Below are 24,180 nucleotides of genomic sequence, written 5' to 3'. Positions count from 1 at the left end.
GTGAAAGCAAAGGAGTTCGTGTACCATCTCTAAAAATACTACATTGAACGCTCTCTTATTCGAAATTTCATGGGGGTGACGTCATATTTTGTGATAGCCTAAGATTGTTGATAAACAATGTTCTTTCCAATTCTCCACTAGCTGCTGACGATTACCCCTGGCGAGTGTCAGCCGAAAATATTCGGGCTCATTTCAATATGAATATACTATTCAACTGAATGGAAAGTGAAAGAAGGCAATATAAAAGGACAAGCGACGGAACAAGGTGGCATATAACTAAAGTCACCATACGTCCTACTTTTTGGCAATTCGTCATCCTTTACAGCAAAGATAATGGATAGATGCGAGTAAAAATGGGCATAAATGACACTAAATAGGAAATTCATGGTTCGATCGGAAGCGAGGACCTTTTTCTTGTTTTTTATTTAGTCAATATAGCGTTATCATCGAGCTTCTAGCTGTAGGACTGACTACTTAGACAAACACCTTTACAAGCCGAATCCGAAGTGTATTCCTTCGGAAGACCACATGCTTGTCTGACAGGAACCCATCGCCGGACTCAATCATGCATATCATAACACCACACCTCCCTTTTTACTACTAACATAATATACAAGTGATAAGGTATCGACAATACAACAGCAATATCAATATATACAAGGTGACACTACCCTTGCAATTGCAAGGTTAGCAAGAGCAGGGCATTTAAACATAACAGACAGAGTCAACAGGGCGGTAGACTACTCGCCAAGGTGTACAACAGGTTAGGGGATTATTCTGCCCCAGATCTTGAAACCTGTGTATGATCAATATTGCTCTATAAATCGTTGAGGCGGCCTTTTAATTCCCGAAGATCGTCTCGCGGGATTCTCCATTGTAGGTTCAAACCGTGGCTTCTTGATGGTTTCCTGGTTGCTTCGGCGCTATAAGACAATAATTCAACCGGTTTATTCTGATGCGGCAAAGATGGTTTTGGTACCTCCGGAGGGTGTTACTTCCGTAAGTGTTTCGCCTCATTAGTCCATTGTTCGTTTCAACGATGATCGCTCTAGGATTTTCATGCATCTCCTTGATGATACCCATCTTTTCGCAATCAGGAATGTAGGCTATACATGATGGTCTCCCATTCCGAATCTATCATTCTCAACCACACGATGTCATTTATTGTAACTCGCACCCATTTTCTGTCTATACTCTGTCACCCTTTTTCGAAGATATTCGGCATCAACAGTCTGTGGTCGTAGCTCGTTAGGATGACAAGTCACCTTTGTCTTCAATCTGCGCCCCATGCTCAATTGCGCTGGCGAAAAGCCGTTGTGCAAATTTGAAGTAAAACTTGTGTAAAACAGGAGTCGAACGAAAGTAATGACCCGTGTGTTGTTGAAAAATTGGAATATTTGAATCTCCTTGTTGTAGTTACTGCCGTTACTCCGAAACCGTCGAACACTTTTCAATATGTTGTCCAAAATATGCTTTTCATCGGAAATTTCTTGTGGATAAATGTGCTCATTTGAAAGTGAATTCGCCATAACAGTTAATGAATGCGTGATGATTCCTAAACAGTCGTCCGTAACTTCGTGCGGCAACAAAACTCGGGCAAAGTTCGACATCAAAATGCTTTACGAAAAGGAGCATCCTCGGCTTGACGTAGTTCATATTCTTCAACGTTACCAGAATCTCCTTCTGGGGCCTGCACCAAGTGCCCCTCATCGGTGTGCGAAAAAGTAAGGAGATCGTGATCGTCTGAAGAGAATGGAATGCACTCTCATATATGAATGAGAATGGATTGTAGGCTACTCTATCTCAACGCGATATCGCCTCGCGAAAATCAGGAAATACTAAAACAGGTACCATCGTTATTTCGAAATGCTTTGCCCGCAAGAACAAAATGCCAAATATAAACAGTATATAATCCCTTCTGATTCACTTCTTATCCTCTGATTCGTTATTCATTCGAGAGAAATGAGTCGAGACCAAAATTTCCTTAAAATTCATAATAACATACTTGCACGAGTTCCCACTTGAGCACGAGCAGCCTCTGAACGCGGCCGAAAATCCTCGACGTCACCTTCTGGTGCGCAGATGAGTCGTCCTTCACCTGATACTGCAAGGAAAGATTTCGTTTATTTCATTATAGAATGTAAACATGTTTACATTCTATAATTTCATGCTGTAGGAAGGCAGAATGCAGCATCAGATTAAGCGCGACGTCTGAATGACATATTGCATTTTCAAATTGATAATGGCGTATGATGAGAGGTCAGTAAGTTTTCGAGAGATTTGCCCGCAAGCATGTGATCACGTGCGGAGTTCTCAATCCCTAGTCCAGTGGTTCTAAACCTTTTTGACCTCGCGGTACCCTCTGAAATGGAAAATTAGTTCGCGACACACCCGAGCCGTGCGAGATAGTGTAATGGTTATGCGTCCGGCTTCTCGAGTCGTGGGTTCGATCCCGGCCGGGTCATACCAAAGACCGCAGCTATCCTGCTAGGCGCTCAGCAATCACGGATAGCATGGAGGAGAAAAAAACAGGGGCGCAGACTAGATGACCTATGGGACCGCATCGCAACTCCGTCGTCAAAGCATCTCGATGGTGCAGGCGAAAAAGAATATTATCATCTCTCTCTCTCTAGCACAGCAGTGGTTCTCAACTGGGGTCCGCGAAACCTCCACATTTGCAAAATGGTTAGTAACCTAATTTATGTTTATTCTTGTTGTATTTTCAAAATTTAATCAGGAGGCAGTTTCGCTTCATAACTGGGCCGAGTTGGAAGCCAGATTAAGACACCGTGACGGCCGTCTCGGCATCCTATTTGATCATTACATCACTTTGTGTCTGATGAGCATGAATTAGGATTAGGTTTTGAAAAAACAGGATTTGTGAAATTTTGTCGGATTTGGATTGGATTTGGATTAGACATTTTTTTCAGAACGGATTTGGATTGGATTTACCTATTTTCTGGGAGATTGAAATGTCGTGTGGCGAATGGCGACAAACTTTATTCAGATCAGTTATTAATGTACTTATGGTTGCTAAGTTATCTTGAATCAAGTGAATCGTTGGTTGTGAAAGAAAATTTTCGAATTCCTCCATTGCATAAATTAGTATTTTTTCTGAATTTCCAGTTGGAATCGGATTAGGATTGGACATGAACTTGAATATGAAAAAGTTATGAAATAAGATTTGGATTTGGATTTGAAGGTTCGGATTTGAATTGGATTAGGACATATAAATTCCAAATCCGCTCATCTCTGCTGTGTATCGCATCTCACATTGTGTGCGCCGCACGTTTTGCCCTGCTTTGAGTTGACTCTTGCGTATTAGGAACTAGAAATATAAGTGGCATTTGACACAGATGAGTAAAATATAGCTGACAAGAATCATAGCCCTTCTAAAGGCTATGCAAGAATGTTTGGTTTGGACTTTAGGAATGAATGCAGATTTACCGATTTTTTCAAGATTTAGCGACATCTAGCGATTTTGCCACCAGTTTTAGCGATTTTAGTCCATCCAGACTCCACCAGAGTTGGCAAGTGGCGACACTGCATAAGGGAACAGTCGAGTCGTCGCTTCAGTTCGGTTCAGTTTATTAAGAATATTCATGAATTCAAAACGCCACAACCCACAAAATTGTCAAGATCCGGACTCGGGTACGCTGGTTTCGCAACCAGAAGTGCGGTGAAGTTGTTACTCCAGTCTCGAGACAGTTGGTATTTTGTTTGTATATAGTGCCAGGACGGCAGGACCATAGCAAAGGCCACCAACGTTACTGAGCTGAAAGAGCAGGTAGCAATTTGCGAATGTGACGATCACAGAATCGATGGTGGTCTGAAATATTACGCGTGCCATTGTGGTTCGTGGCCAGCTCTGTTAAAGATGGCTCACACTCTCAGGTCAGACGGCCGAGGTTGACGAATGTAACAAAGAAAGCCAAGGTACACAGTTCTTCATTGGTTCTTTCGTCCATGATATTTCATGTGCTCATTGCGTAAACTATACTGTTGCAAGTTGGTTGTGTATAGTGACCCCCCCTCCCCGGATAATGAATTTATCGTTCACTATCTCTTGTATATGTACCGTACATGTTCTGATTGAGTGATTGAGGTGTTGTGTTGGTAATGGTAGCCAATGGTAGGCATCATGCTAGTTTTCCTTAGCTGTCTTGTCGCTCTAACACAGTGCCTTGTACGTGTTGTAGTGTAGCCTCATAGAGTAAGCATATTGCCCTACTGATATCTCGGTACATTTTGCCTAATATATCAGGTGAGCAGGGTTGATTCTCCAAGTTGAAGTAATTTAATTAAAGAAATTGATAAAAATAAAACATAGTGTGAGCACAGGACACCTATTCCATACTTTATTGATATTGTGTATTTCAGACTCGGGTTCTATTACACCAGTTGTTGCCAACCTTTTCTGCTGCTCGAAGCCCTTTGTCAGGTGGGTAATTTCTTGCCAAATCAACGATTACCAGTGAACTCGGCCCTTGGTGAATTTGGCCCTTGGAGAACTTGGCCCTCGGTGAATTCGGCCCTCGGGAAATTTTATATTAAAAATGCATTGAATATGAATTATGATTCTCAGATAAGGAAGAATCACATGCCATGGTAGATCTCGTAGCGGTACCGGTCACCATGATTGGTTACTGGAATGTTTGCCGGTGAACTCTGCACTTTGAGTGGTTGTCAATGTTGTACGGAGGTCAGGGCATGCGTAGATCACGCAGTCAGTTAGATCACTGATTGCGTAACCGCGGGAAATAACGCGACTGTAATCACTTGTTGAACTCGGCCCTTGGAGGAATTGGCACTAGAACACCTTCGCATTAGAAATGCATTTAATATGAATGAACATTATCGAAAAGGAAATTTAAACGTGTCGTGGCTCGCGGTAGATCTCGTAATCTTGGGATCCTTCAACCCTGTTATCGGGACACCCTAAGCCACCCCCAAACCTAATATCCTCACATCCAACTTTATTAGACCCTCTCCAAATTCTAATATTTGGATACCCTAGCCCCATCTTTGACCCTAACCCACCTCCAATCCTGATATTCCCCACCCAAACCTAATATCCAACCCTAATATCCCCCTCCCTCGACCCGTGACTGCGTGATCTACGGATACCCCGACCTCCTTACAAGATTGACGAATCACTTGATAATAGCCTACTATTGTTAGTTTAATAATTCATATTAATAGCTGTTAATACACTTTATTACAAAATTTTCCGAGGGCTGAGTTTGTCAATAGCCGAATTCACGAAGTGCCTAGTCTGTGCGGCCGAATTCACCAAGTGCCGAGGGGTTTGCACCAAGGTTTGAGAATTTATATGAAATTTGGCACACTGGTTGATATAGCTTTAGATATGCCAAATCCAAATTTTTTTTTTTTTTTTAATTTAAAAAAGTACCAAGTTTTGAGGCTTAAAAGTTCGAACATTTTCCTTATCACGCTTCATTGAACATTGTCAATTATTTTTTCAATGTCATAATTTTGAAGGTAAAAAGCTGTTAATGTGGCTGAAATTTGGGGACATGACACTACCTGTCTCCACGAATTCTAAAATTGAGGGCCCAAACATTTCAGAGTATGTTATCACATAAAAAAAATTTAGAAACCAAAATTCTGAAGTAGTGATCTTGAATATATTGTCTTTCATTTAATATTGATTCAATCCATTAATTTCCGACTAGACCATTAAAAAACTTCAAATGAATGATTGGATTACAATAACAATAGAATTCAAACTTTTAAGCCATTGTTCATTGAGATGCATCCATTGTTAAAGGTGGCTGAATGGAAAACTGGCCCTGGGAATTACAATATAGTTGTGGCTAAGTAACTAGTCCAATTTTAGTGAGTGAGTGACTTTATTGTTTAATTTCAACAGGTAAATAACTCATTTTGAATGTCATAGTTAGAAAGGTGATGTCTCAGCTTGAAAATTGCAGTATTGGAAGAAATTCGCCACAAATTACATTTTAACGCAAAAACCGGGTTGATAAAGGAACCGCTAAGTGTGCTTATATGATAGGAAATGGTGGATTGGAATGGTGTTGAATGTAAATGAATAGCATTGTGACGCCAAAATCAAATTCCTGGATCCTCATGGTCCAACAGGTTCATTTCATTGGCCAGCAAGAGAAGATATCTGTTATGTCCCATTTTCTCACATACCAGTACAGTACTTCTTTGCATTGACATGCATTCAACTACTAGTGGCAGGCAGTACAAAGTACATGAAGACAATATTAAAAAAATATGGAGATGCTTTTGTATGAAAAACTGTTGCACATTGCATAAGTATACTGCGAGAACATTTTCTAAAATTCAGTATTTTTTTGGTTTTGTAGTTTATGATGTAGAGCAAGGGTCGGCAACCTATGGCCCGCGGGCCGGATCCGGCCCGCCAAGCGAAATCGTCCGGCCCGCGACCAAGTAATTAGTTACCACAAGAATACGGCCCGCCGTTTCGTAATGAGTTCCAATCTGCAGTGCAGCACTGCTTGGAAAGAATGCGGCATTGCTGCGATATAAGTATCCTACGTCGTATTAGTCTATTGTTACGCCATAAAACTGGTGCGAAGGCAATTGACTAGTAGCCTATCTCGTAGTAAAAGTAGGAGATAGAGAATATCTGTAGAGTAGACTAGACCAGTGCTTATTAAGCGGGTGTATCGCGCAATCAAAGGTATACCATACTTTTTTAAGGGTTTGCCACTCTGATAGGGTGCGCCAATAAAGGTGCCGTTCCTCTGCTTCAAAAACGCAATGACAAAATCTCAAACTTTCCGTTTCATTATGGATAACTAGCCTCCGCATAGGTTAGTCAGCTGCAGTTTAATTCACCAGAGGATATTGTACGCCAAGACAACAAACCTGAATAGTGTTTTGGACACAGTGGCGAAAGCTGATTTTGGTCTCACAAACTTATCACTGACAGATAGCCTACCCCATATATTACTAGAAGCAGAGAATCAATATGGCGATGTCCTGTATATCTGCCATGTTCGCTATGCTTGCACGAGTGTATGAACTGAGATGCGAATTAGCAACTTTCCTTGAAAATACAAACATCGCCGACTCATAATCTTGTCATCGAAATGGGTATCTAATCTTGCTCTCGTAGTACATTAAACGTCACATCTAAACAAATTGAATTTGCAGCTTCATGGGGAAATAACTGAATACATGAGATGTTGAGGCGCATTCGAAACAGAACTGCGAGTCTGGGAATTAGTAAAAAGAAAATTATGCTCACTTTCCTATACTGGAGGAGAGTAAACCTAGTACCAGCACTATACATTTGTAACAGTGATAGGAAATTTAATTACTGAATTGTCACCCGCTTTTACGACATTCGTTCTGTACAAAATAAATTCTGACTATTGCTCAGTACTCCGTTTAATGTGAACGTCAATAGCATTGCCTGAAAATTTCAAATGGGCCCTTTGGAAATGCGATGCAGTTGAATTGAATGACAAATTTCATACAAAGAGCATATCGCTGCACGACTTTGACAACGAGTCCGTTATTGAAATGGGTCTTTATCCCAGCTTGACCAACAATGCAAAAGAAATGGCATCGACTTTTGGTAGCGCGTACGCATGTGAACAATAGTTTTCAACAATGAAATTCACGAAGAGCAAGCTAAGATCACGTATTCCAACGCACATTTAGAATATCGTATGATTCTTGCTTCATCTAATTTGTTACCAGAAGTTGAAAACCTTTCACAAAGCAAGCTGAGCCAAGTGTCACATTTATCCTGCGTTGTTGAAGTGTAAATACATGTGTTTTGCCCTTTTTGTGATTTGTATGATTGAGATTGCATCAATGTAGGGTACTATACCGACGTTAGCGTTAAATATAGTATTAAGAAAAATTCCAGCCTGCCAAAAAGTTGTACACTCGGAATTTGGCCCGTGACTAGCAAAAGGTTGCCGACCCCTGATGTAGAGAAACTGTAAAATCCAGATCAATTGGCATGTGAAATTGGGATTGAATTACATTTATTCATTCACAGTATGCCTATACAACCATTTTATGCGAATTCCTTTTGTTAAGCGTGTTTGGTTTATGACATCATAATTGGAAATGCCAAAAATTCACAGTAATCAGAAATGGACAAATTTCCACCAAATAACGTGGAAATTAATTGTTCATTTTTTGTAGCAAAGTAGAATGCACATTGGAAACCACGAATTCATGAAAATGACCTTAAATTTTTTTCCCCATTTTCAGATATATACCACATTTCATTTAGGCTGTCGGAAAATGAGAAGCTACTACTCACAAGCCTCAGTAACAAGATATAGACTACAAGCGGTTCATTCAGCTCAATTTATATATTAGCCAGGCTCTTGCGGAGATTTCCACCAAATTTTAGCGTTATTGAACTATCGTAGCAAAATATATTGACGTTTCACTGCAGATTTAATGAAAATCACTGAAGCGTGACATGCAAATAGCATGATTTTGTGAGGAGTGTAACTCAGTCATAAGGTTGAATTTGAGAAGAAAAAAAATTGATTTCTTCATGATAGTGACAGAAGAATCAATGTGTCAAGTTTTTTAGCCATCCATTAACCTTGGTGCTCATCTGAAAATAAATTTGCTTGTTTGGCAGGAAATTACCCAGGTCAGACCATTCTTCATACCCCCAAAATATTCTGATTGTACTTTTACGATATATAGCCTATTGGTAAATTAAGTTACTCAGACGTTAAACCAGTATTTCACACAAAAATAAATTAAATTTCAGATATTTTGATCCTTCTCACCTCGGTGCTTAAAGGGGAAATGCACTCTAAATACGATCTAGTCTCAAATTAAAGAAAAATCGGGACAATTTTTTTGGCCGTACCATAACTATTTTATTCAGAAAGCCTCTGTAATGGAACTACAGCTAAACAAAAATTCCAACTATCCCCATTCCACGCCAGTTGAATAAATGAATTTCTGTGGTGCAGGCGCAGCTGCGAGTCTCTGCTTCCTAACCCGTTGCGAAATTGCTGGCAGAATATCTTCACTTGCACTTGCTTGACCCGGTTTCTTGACGCGAACTCTATATTCTAGTCTCGTCATTTCTTTAGGTAGTGCATGGAAAACATGATTCCATATCCGCCCTCCTGCAGCATGGCCCATTTCTTGGCTTTTGTAAGGCACTGCTTACCCTGGTCATATGGTGAGGAGCATCCTAGATAGCCTGCTGTGAAGATGACTAATGTGATAGAATCAGGTCGCCAACTCAATCAGCTAACCTTGTAGGCTTTATATATTTGTGAATCTTATTCCAAGCAAATCTGCATCCTCAATCAGGAATCGAACAACCCCGACATTTTACCGTACAAATGATTTCTTCGACCATTTAAGTTTGATGTTAGTGAGAGGTGACATATTTAGTTTCCCGATACAGTGTCCATTTCAATGTGTAAAAAAAGAGATTGGATGAGCAACAGACAATCTAGAATATAAAACCAAAATTAGGACCCTAAATACATTATTTTCTATTTTTTCCTTTCATCCTTTTCATTGAACAATCTGTATTGAATAAACGGATATTTCACTGAAGGAACAAAAATTGAAATATGTGGGCTACTGTAGAATTGGCTAACAGGGTGCAGAGAAAACTCTCTCGCCTTATTGCTTTCTCTTGCTGCTGTTATTAACATCTTTGTGTATCTTTATCAGAGGCTCTACATGTATGGGGGGGGGGGTCTGGGTCAGTGCCTCACCAGCCGTGAGCCTCGTCGCACATCACTGCTAATACCAGTGGTATCTTTGGTATAACGCATGTCTGAGCTCATATATATACAGTGGTACCAACCAGGTCTAGTCAACTCGGTAATTGCAAACTTACTTCCTGACGTGAAATTTTTTTCAGCCAAGGTAATTGAAGATTGCACTGCAACGTTTCATATGGATTCATTGAAAAATGCTATCTCAACAATATGCCCACTATATATATGACATATGGTAAGTATCTACATATACTATGCAGCTTATCCATCATCAATATCATATGAAAGTGTTACAATAATTATTGATGTACTCAACCTTGAATGACTGAATGAATGAACAGGAGCATGTCGCAATATCTTACGTTTTTGAAGATGTTGAAAATGCTATGGTCAATAGGCTATGGTCAATATGTGGGGCCCACATTCAGTACATCATAACTACAATAACAATTGCATGTAGTATAAACAGTGGATACAATAGCCTATATGTTGAAATGACAATACTAAATGTTGCAGTGCAAAACGCTTCGGTACGCCCACAATGTACTGAACCTGAATGATGTGATGACCAGACATGGGGTGATTACTTCACGAATGTAATCGATTGCGATTACGATTACTTGTGAATCCCGCGATTACGATTACAGAAAATCAGGAAGTAGTCGATTACGATTACGATTACATTTCAAAAGTAATCACGATTACTCACGATTACATTTGTTTTACTTCCTAGAACTAATTTCAGAAGAGATATTGGAAGACAATATATGGCTTGCGACGAAAAGGTCTGATGCAGAGGTCTCAAACTCAAATGTGCTCGCGGGCCATTTTCCAGTTTTTGATGACGCCGCGGGCCGCAGCATCAATAATAGGGATTTTCAATGTATAATTTTCAAGTATAGGCCTTATTTGACGGGACCTTGCAGACATGCATTCCACAAACATCGTGGAAATTTAATTTAGGATTGCATTATTCACGCTTGACACGAAAAAAATCACAGTTTCAAATATTTGAATAAAATTGTTTTTGTGCGGGCATAATTTTTTAATTAATGAGTTTGCATCATGACATCGTAAAACTGTCGCGTTATAATATTGTAACTAGTGGACCTTTGACGTGCCACAATTTTATGTAGAATTTTTTAAAATCTAATGAAGATTGATCTGATATCAGACATTTGAGCGGTGTAGCCTAATCCTGGTTTTGATAAAGTCGTCATAAGTATATAGGCTATTGTTATTGTCATTGCCAACTTCAAATTAAATCAGCGTTAGATTTAGCCTCCGATTATTATTGGAACATATCAATAACAACTTAAATATAATCATTATTGGGCCATAGTAATAGCATTGCTTCTTAATCTTTTTAGCAATCGTACTCCTTGTACTTCTAATGAGATTTCTCGTAGCCCCTGTCCATTTTCAGCGCAATTTCTGATGGTGCCTATATTAAAATCAGAAAGCGTATTCACATTTAATCGCGAGTAGCGCGAAGACTATTTTCCAGTTGAATTAAATTGGCCAAGAACATATTCCACAGCATATAGGCCTCATTCCTCAATTCATCTCGCACACCCTGATCTGGTGCTTCGTACCCGGATGGGGTCTACTGACCCTGGTTAAGAACCCCTGGAATAGAAATGTCCAATCGGCGATAATAACATCGATAAAGAGAACAAACAACACCCAGCATGTAACCAACTATATGTCACGGGGGTCATAGAATGCCACTGGTTGCCATACTGACTGCGCCACTGTGGCTGCGCCACCTCGTAACCTCGTAAGTCGGCGCCTATGGTCACGATGATTCGGTCTTAAAACCGAGACCAATAAACGGGTCTTATAAGACACATTGTGCTTTTTGAGACAGTTTTTCTGGTCTTGTTTTTAAGACGAATTTTGCTAATCAAGAAACATGATGGTCCGTGGTCTTATAAATCAGAATGGTAAATTGTCATGAGCCCGGAGCACAAGACGTAATTAGCTTTCTTTGACAAATTTTGATCCATCAAAGGTCATTGCAAATACAATCTGGCGGTGACTTGAGAGCGGAGAGCCAAACGTATTTGGTGGTGCCATGTTTGTCCATTTGTCGTTGGTCACATGTCAGACTTCAAATAAGTCAAATACAGGATGCATTTGCGCCAGAACAAAAATTCAAAGTACCGTGCCTTGTCACTTTTCACTGACACAATGGTGTTGGCACGTCGCACCCACCACAAATACTATTATATACTCAGACTACAGTATATATTGTTTAGAGCAGTGGTTCTTAACCTTGCCCCCAGCGCCCCCCCAGGGGGCGCTGGCGATTTTGAAGGCGGGCGGAAACGCTCAGGGGGCGCTGGAGAAAAATGGCTTCGCAGTAGATGATGTGGTGATAGGACATATCCTTAATGAGTATTCAGAGCAAATTAACACCGAAAACTTCGTTACATATAGCCTTCAAAATACATATAGGTTTAATTGTCCATGGGTGCCTAAATGACTGACACCGAATGTTCCTGTCTTGAGAATCTGAACTCCAGAAGACGTATTCCATCTGGCAGGGAAAAATTATATGTCAGTGAAGAAATACCAATCTGAAATCGTGTGTGTACCTGTGTACAATTATGCATTTATTAGTGAGTTTTATGCTCAAATAAATGATTAAGCTGTAAATAAAGCAACGAAAGACTTAACCGAAACTTGCACTTGTCACTACCTTCAACTCCAGTGAGTTGACACAAAAGTCTTTGTTAGCATGAACACAAGCAGTGGCGGCTCGTGACAATATCGGGTGGTGGGGCAAGGGCCGCAAGCGACTTGTTATCAATATGACGTCACAGTAGCGTTTTTCAACGTTCATGATGGCCACATGAATTTCCCGTAAACAATGATTTTTAACGTAGGTGCCGCGAGAGGTTTGCCGGTGGCGTGACTTGAAGTGCGGTAACAAATGTTTTATTCATTGTTTTTTATTCAAATGATTATTTTACAAAATGTACGCGAACTAAGAATCGTTCCCATGCCACGAATCAATCATCAGGTTATCCTTAGTAGCATGCGTTATGATTTCGTGGTAGAGATTACGCAAGCGCCGAGTAAGACTATACCAAAAATACACGGACCAACTACCTACAAAGAGCATTCGCATGACACCTTGTGGTGTTTTAATCGTTCCATGCTTCCAATAAAAGACAGTAAAAGCAAAACAAGGCGTTTTTATCCTCGCCATAAGTAAGCCATTCATTTTTATCGAAATGCGCTGAAGAAAAGGCACGAGTGCGCTTTCCTCCGGCGTACGATTGGATCAATGGGCAATTTCTAGGCTGATACGGACCTAGTCGCTTTACCTCTAATTTTTGCTCTAAAGGCAGCTGGCTAAACGGCGTACGGAGCAAAGATTCAACACGATTCATGTTCGCACTTGACCTGACTACTTATCTGCAGAAATGGAAATGACTATAAATCGAGAGATTGCGTATGCCTAACTGGAAAGGTCAACGAGTTCGGACACATACGCAATTGTTATCTCATAGATTGGACAAGGAAATGTCATATTGAATCCAATACATCATTCTGAAGAACTACGGATAGCAGCCTCGGAAATTCGGTCCCGGTACAGCTTGGGAGATTCTGGCCTTGAGGCTGGAGACTGTCACACGACACATACGGCTTACGGTCTATAGTGTCTATATGTCTGCTGCAAAATCGCCTTCGGAAAATATATTACCGAATAAATACGTGGATGAAAGCCGAAAACTTGGTACACTGTTACATGAAATCATCGAGAAGTATAGCCTCATGACCGTTTTCGGTATGGTACACTGTCAAAATTAATACGAACAGATCAACGCCGAATTTTGCGTAATATTTACTGAGGAATCGGCTGATCAAGCGATCAGCTGTTAGCCGCCATCGAAAACGAAACAGCTATCGCGCTTGACAGGGGTTGTAATTGTGAGCAAATGGCCCGAAGGCCACCATTCCACGGTGAAATTGACATTGGAGAATATAAAATAAAACTAAATATTTGAATGCAAACCGAGGATGTTAGTAAACTGTTTCATGATATCATCATCTCATCACCTATCTCAGTATGGAACACAGATACACCGGCTTTTGCGTGAAATCCGCATACTCGAACTTAATAACGAAATTGCTGCCCTAATCATTGAGTGTCAACCTTGAGACTTGGCACAGCGTTCGATACTAAAATCGAGACATACCATGTAAAAGTTCATGACGGATCTAGCTAAGGAGCATCGTTAAAATCAATGGAGACCAATACCGGCTTTGCGTGAAATATGTTTGCGATACATGACCGATCAGCACACACTCGACTTTGGAAACGGAATTACTACCCTAAACTTTGAGTAGAAACCCTGAAACTTAGGACAGTGTTAAATACCACCATCACGACATGACATACCAAGTTTCAAGAATTATCATGGTGTGAAACACCATCAAAATCGACCTGTACCAGCAACGGTCGACTCAACGCATATCACGGTATCCGAGTTCAGATATAGATACGATTGTTACATCACACCTTAGGGGCGAGCAAGCATATTTGCCCCGGTTGCTCGGCCATTTTACGAATAGGAGAGAGTAAAGCAACGTTTCTTTATTGTGCGCAGCTTTGAGAGAATAGATAGTGAAAGCTTGTTATGAGCGCTACCGGGGCAAGCCCCGGCTAGGCATTCACAAAGCGAAAACACAGAAGAGAATTCGATTTTCGCGGAGACTTCGCTATGTATGGGCATTTGCAAGCGAAAGCACAAGAAGAACGCGGGTTTCGCTGTGATCTCGATATATATTGAGCGCTGTGCGTCTATAAATGGTTAAATTGTTATTGAACAGAATTTTAGGTGGGGCAATGCCCCAGTTGCCCTATAGGACGAGCCGCCACTGATTTTACGAGTACTGAAATTATACTTTCCTTCCCACTGAGAGTTATATATCAGCCAAGTTATAGGTTTGATAGCATTTTTCACTGTGGAAGCTTTGAAACATCGCTTGGTCGCATCGCAGCATACGAGATTGTGGTACACAACTATGAATGTTAGTATAAATGACATTCCTGTGAAGTCGTAATTGAGACGCAGCATTGACACAGAGTGCAATGAAATAGGTATGGTCGAAAAAATACCAATTTATCTTTAGTGTGATGTAGAACCGGTATTCTATGCTTTGTGGTCTCTTGAAAGGCACATGTTTGAATTTTGAATTTGCCAACGCCCAATTTTAACGATGCATTATATATTGATAACACTTTTCCTTGTATTATGGACGCGTGTTTTGCGACAGTTGTGGCAGGTCACGGAATTTCGGCTGAAACACGTCATGGCTTTGAGGAGCTGCAAATATTCGGAAGCCTCCCAAGCCGAGATTGATTTGGTCGCTTTTGACGAGTCGGAAGCGGTATTTCGGTGAGTCGGTCAAGTTTGGTTGATTGTATGATAAATAATTTTGTAATTCTCAGAATTCTCAACTCGCTTCAATTAGTTTCGTGGTGTCGTTGTTGATTTTGATGTACGTTATTGGTGTTCAGCAGGGTTGTAAACAAGTCGCAAGGTTCAAAGTCACAAGCTAATCTCACTTTTATAGTTTTGACTCGAGTCAAGTCGAGTCATTTTTCAATTCATCGAGTTAAGTCCGAGTTCAATCCGGTTCAACCCACTTTTTTCAACTCTCCTGGAGTAATATAGAACGACTCGTAGTTTTCCTGAGTCGTAACAATATAAGGTTTATTTTCAAAGTATCTGGACTGATAGACGAAATACTAATCATGTGGTGACTTTACTATTCTTCGAAGTTACAATGAAATGTCTGTCTTGGCCGTCCTAGTCTTGAGTCCTATGACTTGGTTCAGGTCATGCACAATGACTCGAGAACAAGTCGAGGTACAGCAAAAATTGTCCAGGGTCGAGTCATTTTACGAATTTGAAACAATGACTCGAGTCGAGTCACCAAAAAATCGTGACTCGAGTCCGACTTACTGAAGTGGTTACAGACGTGTTCAAAGTAGTTATCGTCGTACTCAAGTAGAAGTAGTGATGTAAATTTCCACTCCAGTAAGAGCGAGTGCCAAGTAAGTAAAAAATCAAGTGTTCTTGGCTTAGAAAACAGAAACTATTCTCTATAATTACCTACAAATATTTACGTTGCCTCTACTTGCCAATGCTGGCGACTTTGACTGCCTTCCAATGTCTTGCGCTTGTAACACGGTGTTCGATTGTTTTTATAGGAAGGCTGAGAGATTGTATTTTAGCGGGGATCAGGTGAAAGCGCACGATATTCTTCAAAAATTACTGCAGACCGATATTGCCGATAAGCCGAATGACAATCACGACTTGCGTCAATGTTCCGCAGAACTTCGTTGCCAGGTATTTAAGAATAATAAATGCGATTTCTCAATAATTATCAGCCATATATAGACACTCGCTTGCAGAGATCCCGATGGCATGAAGACGGGGTTGTAAGGTAACCAAGTCGCAAGGTTCCGAGTCACAAGTCAATCTTACTTTTATATCTTTGACTCGAGTCAAGTCGAGACGTGTTCATTTCACCGTCAAGTCAAAGCCACGGAGCGGAGGTCGAAGTCACTGTGTTTGCTGTTCAGTACCGGTGCCGAGTTCATGTAATGCTCAACCAGGGTTGTAATGATTCGAGTCACCATTTTCTGATGACTCGACTTGACTCGAGTCATTTTCTAAAAATATGGAAACGATATGAGGTCCGATCTCTGCGTGACTGCTGGAGCGTAAAGTTGCTATTGAAATTTCAATAAATTGCAGCTCCAATACGGTGGCGTTCTGAAAAAAACGGCTGCGGCCAAAATTTATTTTTTCGTTTTGCCCTTCAATCTGAGACCACATCAGTTTTAGAGTGCAATTTCCCTTTAACAAATTTGTGTTGAAAAAAATGAAAACATTGCAGATTTTCATGTATTTGGGCTGCATTCTGTTCAACTAGAGCAGCGACAATGCCGCCGCGACGCACTATTTACTGAAAGCGCTATCAACGGCCGGAAAACATTACCTTCATAAATTTTTGGTCAAGTCAAAACTGCTGGTTGCGCAGTTACAGGTGAGCTTAGGTTTTTCTTTGGGATACATTTCGTCTTAATTTTTTATATATGTGACTGCTGTCTCAATACAACTCTGATATGATGTGAACTAAGCTTGTTTTTTTAATTCAATTTCCAAGTTTCTGTGAACTCAGTAATTCTAATGCTACTCTAATGCGGAAAAAATAACTGTGAAGCTATATTCAATCTAATCTGAGGAGTTGAAAATTTTGTAGTTTTCGAACTGTGATAGGTTCCACTCGGATACACTATTACTAGGGCGTTAGGAAGCTAAGCCAAAACGTTGAATTTCAAATATGTTGATCGTCCTTGCTGATGCTCTCTCCCTGTCGCAAACAGATGTATTCCAGCTGTTTCAATAACGCCAAACGAACCTTGCAATCGTGCTTTTACGAATGTCTAACACACGGAACTGCGATGGACAAATGTTGCATGAAGATGGTGGAAGCCAAGTGCACGTTGTTTGCAAACAGCCACCCAACTGTGTCAGGTCTGTACTGTACACCGAGGCGGTCAGTAACAAAGTACTTCTAAATTTTTTGAAGCACTCGGGTAAATCTTGCGTACTAAATTAATGAGAGTGAAATGCTGGTAATCTAATGTGTCAAAAGTTTCTACGTTGTAATGTTAATTCTAATAACCTAATTCCTTGTTTTCCTGAAAATGTTACAGGAGAACTTTATTGAGCCAGGCTTGGTCTGCAGGCAGTTTCTGTTTGCAAGCTTATAAGAACTGGACTTCATTTTTGTTCAATTTCCAAGTTTATGGCAATTCATACATTCTAATTCCCATCTAAAGAGCTTTTTGGAGGTACTGAACTCCAATTTACAATTGAATGATAAATTCATATTGAAATGAACCTGAATATTTTCGGCTGACACTCGTCAGGGTTAATCGTCAGCAAATGGTATTGAATCGAAAAGAACATTATATATCAACAATCGTATCATTAAATATGACGTCACGGCATGAAATCTCGAATGATCATCTGATTCGGAAAAATACTCAGTTGCTAGAATTCTAATCTAATTTAGAAGAGCTGTATATTTTGGAATTGTACAACTTTGCTTTCTATCGTTCAGATATCGATGAGGCCATCGCCGTAATTGAGAAGCTAAATTGGGAATTTGAGAAATTACAAGATCTACACAAAAGGAAAGACGCAGCGTATTATTTAGCAAGGTGAGCGACGCAATAATTCAATATCATTCAGTCGGATTTAGCCATTTCATCAAAATCTTACGTTAATGTGTAGGGCCTATCTGCAATGTTTATTGTTAAGCTTTCTACATTTTACCAGATTGCATCATAAGAAGTCGCTGCTCTTGAAAAGAAGTCAATCGCCAGATCCGGCTTTACTCGAGGACGCCGTCTCGAACAGGAACAAGTTTTCGTCGCTTTTCAAGCAGATCAATTCTGTGTCGTTTGCTAGTCCTACGATCTTGTTGATATGAGTTCCTGGGTCGAAAATCCCAGTTAGTGCTACTGTGGGTGTCGATATTTGGATGTTGATGGAGAAGCGGTTGCGGAACAATGAGATGCATTGACTCATGAAGTCTGATGCAGCCTGAAATGCAGGGTTGTAACAAGTTTCCGAGTCGCAAGTAATCCTCACTTTTTAAGTATTGAGTCGAGTCATTCTCAATTCACCACCGAGTCAAGTCCAAGTTAGTGACTAGAGTAGTGGTTCTCAACCTGGGGGGCGTGAAGAAGCGGTCAACTGAAAAAATTTTTCGTGCTCTGCGCGATTTACCATGTTTCTCTATATATAGACCGAATTTCATATTTTTTAATACTCTCATCAACAGTCATAACCCTCCATGCCATCAAACAATCTGTTGGGGTTGCTAGCATACCGGTTGTATTTTGTGATATAACGATAGGGGGGCGCGAAATTTTTCACTATCATTGGGGCGTGTCTAAAAAAAGGTTGAGAACCACTGGGCTAGAGGGTCGAGTTCGAGTCATTGTGTTCACTGTTTAGTCTTGAGTTCAATCCGGTTCAACGCACATTTTAACTTTGCTTGAGTGATTTAGAATGGCTCGCATTCATAATATTGTAATTATCCTCAGTCCTAACAGTTTCTGGCCAATTTTCCAAGTATCTGGACTGATAGACGAAATACCAATGCTGTGGAGACTTCTCTATTCTTCGAAGTTGAAATGAAATGTCTGTCTGTTCGTAACCTAGTCCCTTATCATACGACTTGGTTAGAGTCATGTACAATGACTCGAGTCGAGTCATTTTACGCTTTAAAAAAATGACTGAAGTCACCAGAAAATCGTGACTCGAGTAGAGTCATTACAACCCTGCTGAAATGAGTTCGATATCTTGGTTAGTCGCTCTGTATATGATGAAAATATTCTCGATGCGTTATCTGTTGCATGCGTGTTTAATTATTCACGTCAAGAGAGACGGAATCTTTATTTGACGACCATGTGGGAAAAACAAACCGTTAGAAATTGAATGAACAAAGTGAAGTTATTGGCAGTACTATTCAGCAGTAGGAGGAGCGGAGAGTCAAAACATTGTATTTCCTTAACTCGCAGGGAAAACTATGGAGATCAGTTCAGGATATGGTGTCAAAGCCTGGCATGGTGGGTTAACTTGCAGGGTTCTGAGAGAGAACAGATTGCCTGGAGTCGAACCCCGTGATGGCTAGTGGCAATCCAGGCTAAAAACAAAGAGCCACTCAGAGTGAGTGATAAGAAAGGAGAGCGAAAAGCACATGTGCGCGCCTACCGCGGCGCGAAAAAAACACCAAAATGACGTCAAGGAGAAGACACGAAATTAAACATTGAGTGGAAAAGAAGAGGGTCAAGTCCTCTCGTTGTCCCGAAAACTACACCAAGCCTTCCAGACCCGATGTGAGCCGCGATGAGAAGCGACTACGGCTCGCTCGGAGACCAGCCTGGACTCGAAAAGAGAAACACCCATCGCCCGTGGGATAGCCAGGTTCCTGGGGTGGTAACTCCCCAGGGACCCGACCGCGAACGTGTGCATCTCCACGGTCTTGGCCGTAGCAAGGCGCAAGGAGTGACAGAGGTCCTCGTACTTAGCGTGTTTCAACTCAACGGCAGCGTCCATGCTGGCTACTCCATTCTCGAAGGGGCACACCACATCGATGACCAAGACCCGGCGAGCATCCGCTAAGATGAGGTCGGGCCTCAGTCGCCTGTTGGCCAATCTGGCGTGCTCCTCGCAAACGCGGTCCACGTCGCATCTGGAAGAAGAAGAAGAGCTTGGTATACTATCCAGGAGCTCCTCAAGTACCGAATTGTGTCTGTTCGTGATGATATCCATCACTGGCATACAGTGGTTCAGTACGTGGGGCAGGGTCTCGGTATGCTGTCCGCACTTGCAGCAGACCACACTTAGCTCCACACGTTTCCTAAACCGACCCCGGATCGACCGGAGCGGCAGAAGATTCAGACGAGCTTTAAGCATCCAGCTACGCTCGACTGCCGTCAGTACGTTGGAAGACCGGAGGAAACGGTTGGAGCTCCCGTACCGGCTGGGGCACTCCACAGTTTTGCCCTGGTCGGGAAGATCCATCCACCGTGTCTTCCAACGTTGGTTCACCTTAAGGTGGAGGAATTTGGTTAAACGACCCAAATCCTGACAGCAGTCGGCGCCCTGTGCCAACTGATAGAGCCCGTCTTCGGTCACGAACCAGCGAGCACCGAGACGCTTAGTAACGGGTCGGACCTCGGTCCAAAGCCCGTGGGCGTCTCCGTATGCTCTGGAATCGTGCCCTGTTAGACTCACGCAGTTTAAAAACTCGACTGTCAGGGTCTCCAACGCTTCTGAGACTCGGCAAGTTCTCCGGACGACCAACGCCAACCTCCCACGCGCAACCGCCCGCACAGAGGGGTCAGTGGAATTGACCATCTTGATGGCCTGGGAAAGCTTCAACACGTCCGCTTCGCAGCAGAGGTTGGGGATTCCCAGACCGCCAGACGTCAGCCCTGCATGGAAGAAGGGCTGAAACGCTCTGTTCGGGCGGCGGAATTCCGCCTTCACCAGCGTGCGGATAATCCAGGCGACGTAGATCGCAACGGAAAAACCTGCGGATTCCCAACTGAAAAAGGAACTTTGGAATAACGAACCTCTTCAGTGCGAGCAGCTTCTGAAAAGAGGTGAGGTGCGACAGAAAAAGCCTGTCACAATAGGCCTCTGGAGTTTTTATGGCCTCACCACCTTTTTCGGTTGCCTGGTAGGCCTACCCCATGTTCTTGCCCAGGTATCGCCAGAAGGAGTCACGATCGAGGACCCGAACCTCGCCACCGTCAAGGCGGAACGGGGCCGAGTCCACGATCGATCGGCTTCCTTTGAATCCCAAGGCAAGAACACGACATTTGGCGGGTTTGAATTTCATACCAGACCACCGAGGAAATTCATCGCACAGATCTAATATGCGCTTGAAGCTGGTCGCGAGACGAAGCACACACACAGGTGTCATCTGCATAACCCTGAACTCTGACAGGTGACGCCCTCCGACGCGGAAAACCGATAACCGCTGCTTTGAAGCCCAGCGACGCCACGCAGGAGAACTTCCATGACCACTTGACCAGGTTGAAAGTGATGGCCGACAAAGGGCATCCTTGACGGACGCCCTTCCCCGCTGGAATGGGGTCAGTCGGACCAGAACTGGTCGTGACTGAAAACACGTTAGACGTGTAAATATCGGCCATCACCTCCACCAGATACTCCGGGGCGTCAAAGTGCCTCAGGACCTCGATCACGGAGCCATGCCGAACGGTACCAAAAGCATTGCGGATGTCAAGCCAGGCAAGATAAATACCCTGCCGTGACGACTTGGCAATGTTGGCATCCGCAAGCAAGGAATCAAACATGAATACGTGCTCGAAGACCCCCTCTCGCGGAACAAACCCCTTTTGCTCCATGGAGACGACATCTCCATCGGATGCCCAGCTCTGGAGACGGCGAGCGATTACGGACGCGTAGATCTTATACAGCGTCCTGGATAGCGCTACGGGTCTCCAATTGCCGACGTCTGGCATGTCGCCGTGGCGGTCCTTCGGAATTAGGATTACCCGCGACGAGCGCCACTCAAGTGGAATTCGTCGGCAACACCTACAGATTTCGAAAAGCTCGGAGAGGATTTCTCCCTTGGGGTCCAAGCGCTTCCAAAATCCATAAGTGAGACCGTCGGAGCCTGGCGAAATACTTGTGTTTAAGGTTGCAAGTACTCCCGCTACCTCTGTCTCGTACCGCGACTATTTCGCGATCCGTACTCCTATTGCCTAAACTTCACCATCTCTGTTACGTAAAACTAAAGTTCTACATAGATATCTCTGCCTTTTTCGTGTCGCGAGTATTTCGTGATCCGTATTTTATCGGCTAAACTTCACAACCTCTGTTACGTAAAACTAAAGTTCTACATAGATATCGCTGCCTTTTTCGTACCGCGACTTTTTCGCGCTCCTTATTTCTATTGGCTAAATACTTCACAAATCCACTATTTTTTCTACGACGTTTCCGCAATTCGTTTCCCTCATTGGCTAAACTTTACAACCATTGTTTCGTACTGCTGTAGTATAAACTCGATCGTTTTCTCGAATAATGTGAGACTCATTTAACAGCTACTAGGACGAACGTATTTTCTTGTCGTTTCCACGTATTTCCACGCAAATACATTCGTGTCAGAGAACTCGCTGTGAATTGAAGAGCTCGCAACAGTACAGGACAACCAAGGCCCACACTACTGCTGCAATGATTATTCAATGAAAATTAATGAAACGAATTCAACAGAGTAAGAAAAAATCAAATATTGTCGCTTCGAATTGTACGGCATCATAAAAATAATCTTTTGATTGTACACCATCGATCAAACATAAGTATCTTATGTGTGGCATCTTGCTCACTACCGTACATCTTTAACCAAACAATGGGGAGGTGTCCATGTGCAGCATACTTGATTTCCATGCATGCAGCAGAATGTGGCTATGCCAAGAGATTCGTCACGAGCTTCCCCAGTAAAGGGAATTTTGATTCACCGAATCCATTGTGCACATATTTCAATTTTTGTCAAAATTCTGTTGGAGGGCATTGACTGATAACCTGCAGCTCATTTTGCAAATTTGCCAAAGCAGCCCATTCTTCCGACGAATCATCAAGTTCATCAAATAATATCACAGAGGGAAATTGCACAGTTAGAGGAATGATTGATTTTCTTTTTCTTTGTGTTGACAAAAATACGAAAGTATGCTGTCCTCGGCAAATGAAAATCTTGCCCGAATCTGCAGAGTGAGTTCAACAAGAAACGACAGAGCTTTATATTTCGCTCTTCATTTTTTCCGAGACTTCCGCTCAAAAATACGGATCCACAGCGCACATAATAATTGCTTGTTACTGCACCAACACATAGAATTGTGGAAAACAAACACAGTCAGAGACACAAAATCGCCTGATTAGCGATAAATTTAGCGTATAATTTGGTAGTCTAGTATTGGAATATTCCTTGTTCGCACAATTGCAGAAAAACACTAGATTAGCAAAATTGTGCGAAAAAAAACACTAGAACACTAGGACGACCGAAAAAACACTAGATCTAGTGTTAAAACACTAGGAGTGGCACCACTGCTCGCGACAAAGTTGAAAATTTTCAACTTTGTCGCGGACTTGCGCAACCCTGTCGCAGACAGCATGTTGCGATGAGTTGCCGGCGACTCCGGTCTGCATGGTCCAGTCGCAGACAGGCGCGATTCTCTCGTTTTATCGGGCCGCGAGCTCAGTGTGCAGCGGGCTTTATGTTATATCTCGAGTTATAGTCTTTTATGTCTGCAGATTCAGTGGCGGCTCGTCCTATAGGGCAACTGAGGCATTGCCCCACCTAAAATTCTGTTCAATAACAATTCTTTACCGTTTATAGACGCAACGAAATCTCAGCGAAAATCGTATTCTTCTAGTCCTTTCGCTTGTAAAGGCACATATATAGCGAAATCTCTGCGAAAATCGAATTCTCTTCCGTGTTTTCGCTTTGCGAATGCCTAGCCGGGGCATGCCCCGGTAGCGCTCATAACTAAGCTTTCACTGTCTATTCTCTCAAAGCCGCGCACAATAAAGAAACGATGATTTACTCTCTCCTATTCATAAAATTACCGAGCAACCGGGGCAACATAGCCTAGTTTAGGGTTACCATATTTTAGTGGGACAAATTCCGGACGCTCTTCAGCGCAGACTAGCGGATTCCAAAATGAGGTATGAGCGAATTGTCGATCAATATGACGTCACACCAGCAACGCTTTGTCTATCGACTAGAAGTGGTCACGTTCCGGAGTATGTGGTTGTGTGTTATAAGTTGTGACCAGCACCGAAGCCACATTTTGTCAGCC

The 24,180-nt window shown here is 42.1% G+C and overlaps 2 protein-coding genes across 2 annotated transcripts; one reads left to right on the top strand and one right to left on the bottom strand.

Moving 5' to 3' along the window:
- Positions 1–15,019: 15,019 nt before the first annotated feature.
- On the top strand, positions 15,020–18,306 carry LOC145450875 (uncharacterized). Its single transcript, XM_080329375.1, has 6 exons — positions 15,020–15,160; positions 15,979–16,117; positions 16,671–16,820; positions 17,161–17,311; positions 17,904–18,003; positions 18,122–18,306. The coding sequence occupies exons 4-6, from the start codon at positions 17,161–17,163 to the stop codon at positions 18,273–18,275; spliced, it is 405 nt and encodes a 134-aa protein (XP_080185501.1). The 5' UTR covers positions 15,020–15,160; positions 15,979–16,117; positions 16,671–16,820; the 3' UTR covers positions 18,276–18,306.
- Positions 18,307–19,639: 1,333 nt separating this feature from the next.
- On the bottom strand, positions 19,640–21,200 carry LOC145450085 (uncharacterized). Its single transcript, XM_080328569.1, has 2 exons — positions 21,049–21,200; positions 19,640–20,903 (listed from the first exon to the last, which is right to left on the bottom strand). The coding sequence occupies exons 1-2, from the start codon at positions 21,198–21,200 to the stop codon at positions 19,640–19,642; spliced, it is 1,416 nt and encodes a 471-aa protein (XP_080184695.1).
- Positions 21,201–24,180: the final 2,980 nt, after the last annotated feature.

This window comes from Botryllus schlosseri, chromosome 11 (assembly GCF_051294905.1).
Source record: "Botryllus schlosseri isolate E-star chromosome 11, Bs_hap1, whole genome shotgun sequence".
Lineage (NCBI taxonomy): Eukaryota > Metazoa > Chordata > Ascidiacea > Stolidobranchia > Styelidae > Botryllus > Botryllus schlosseri.
The sequence above is the reverse complement of the archived record's forward strand: the minus strand, read 5'-3'. Positions and strand labels throughout refer to the sequence as shown.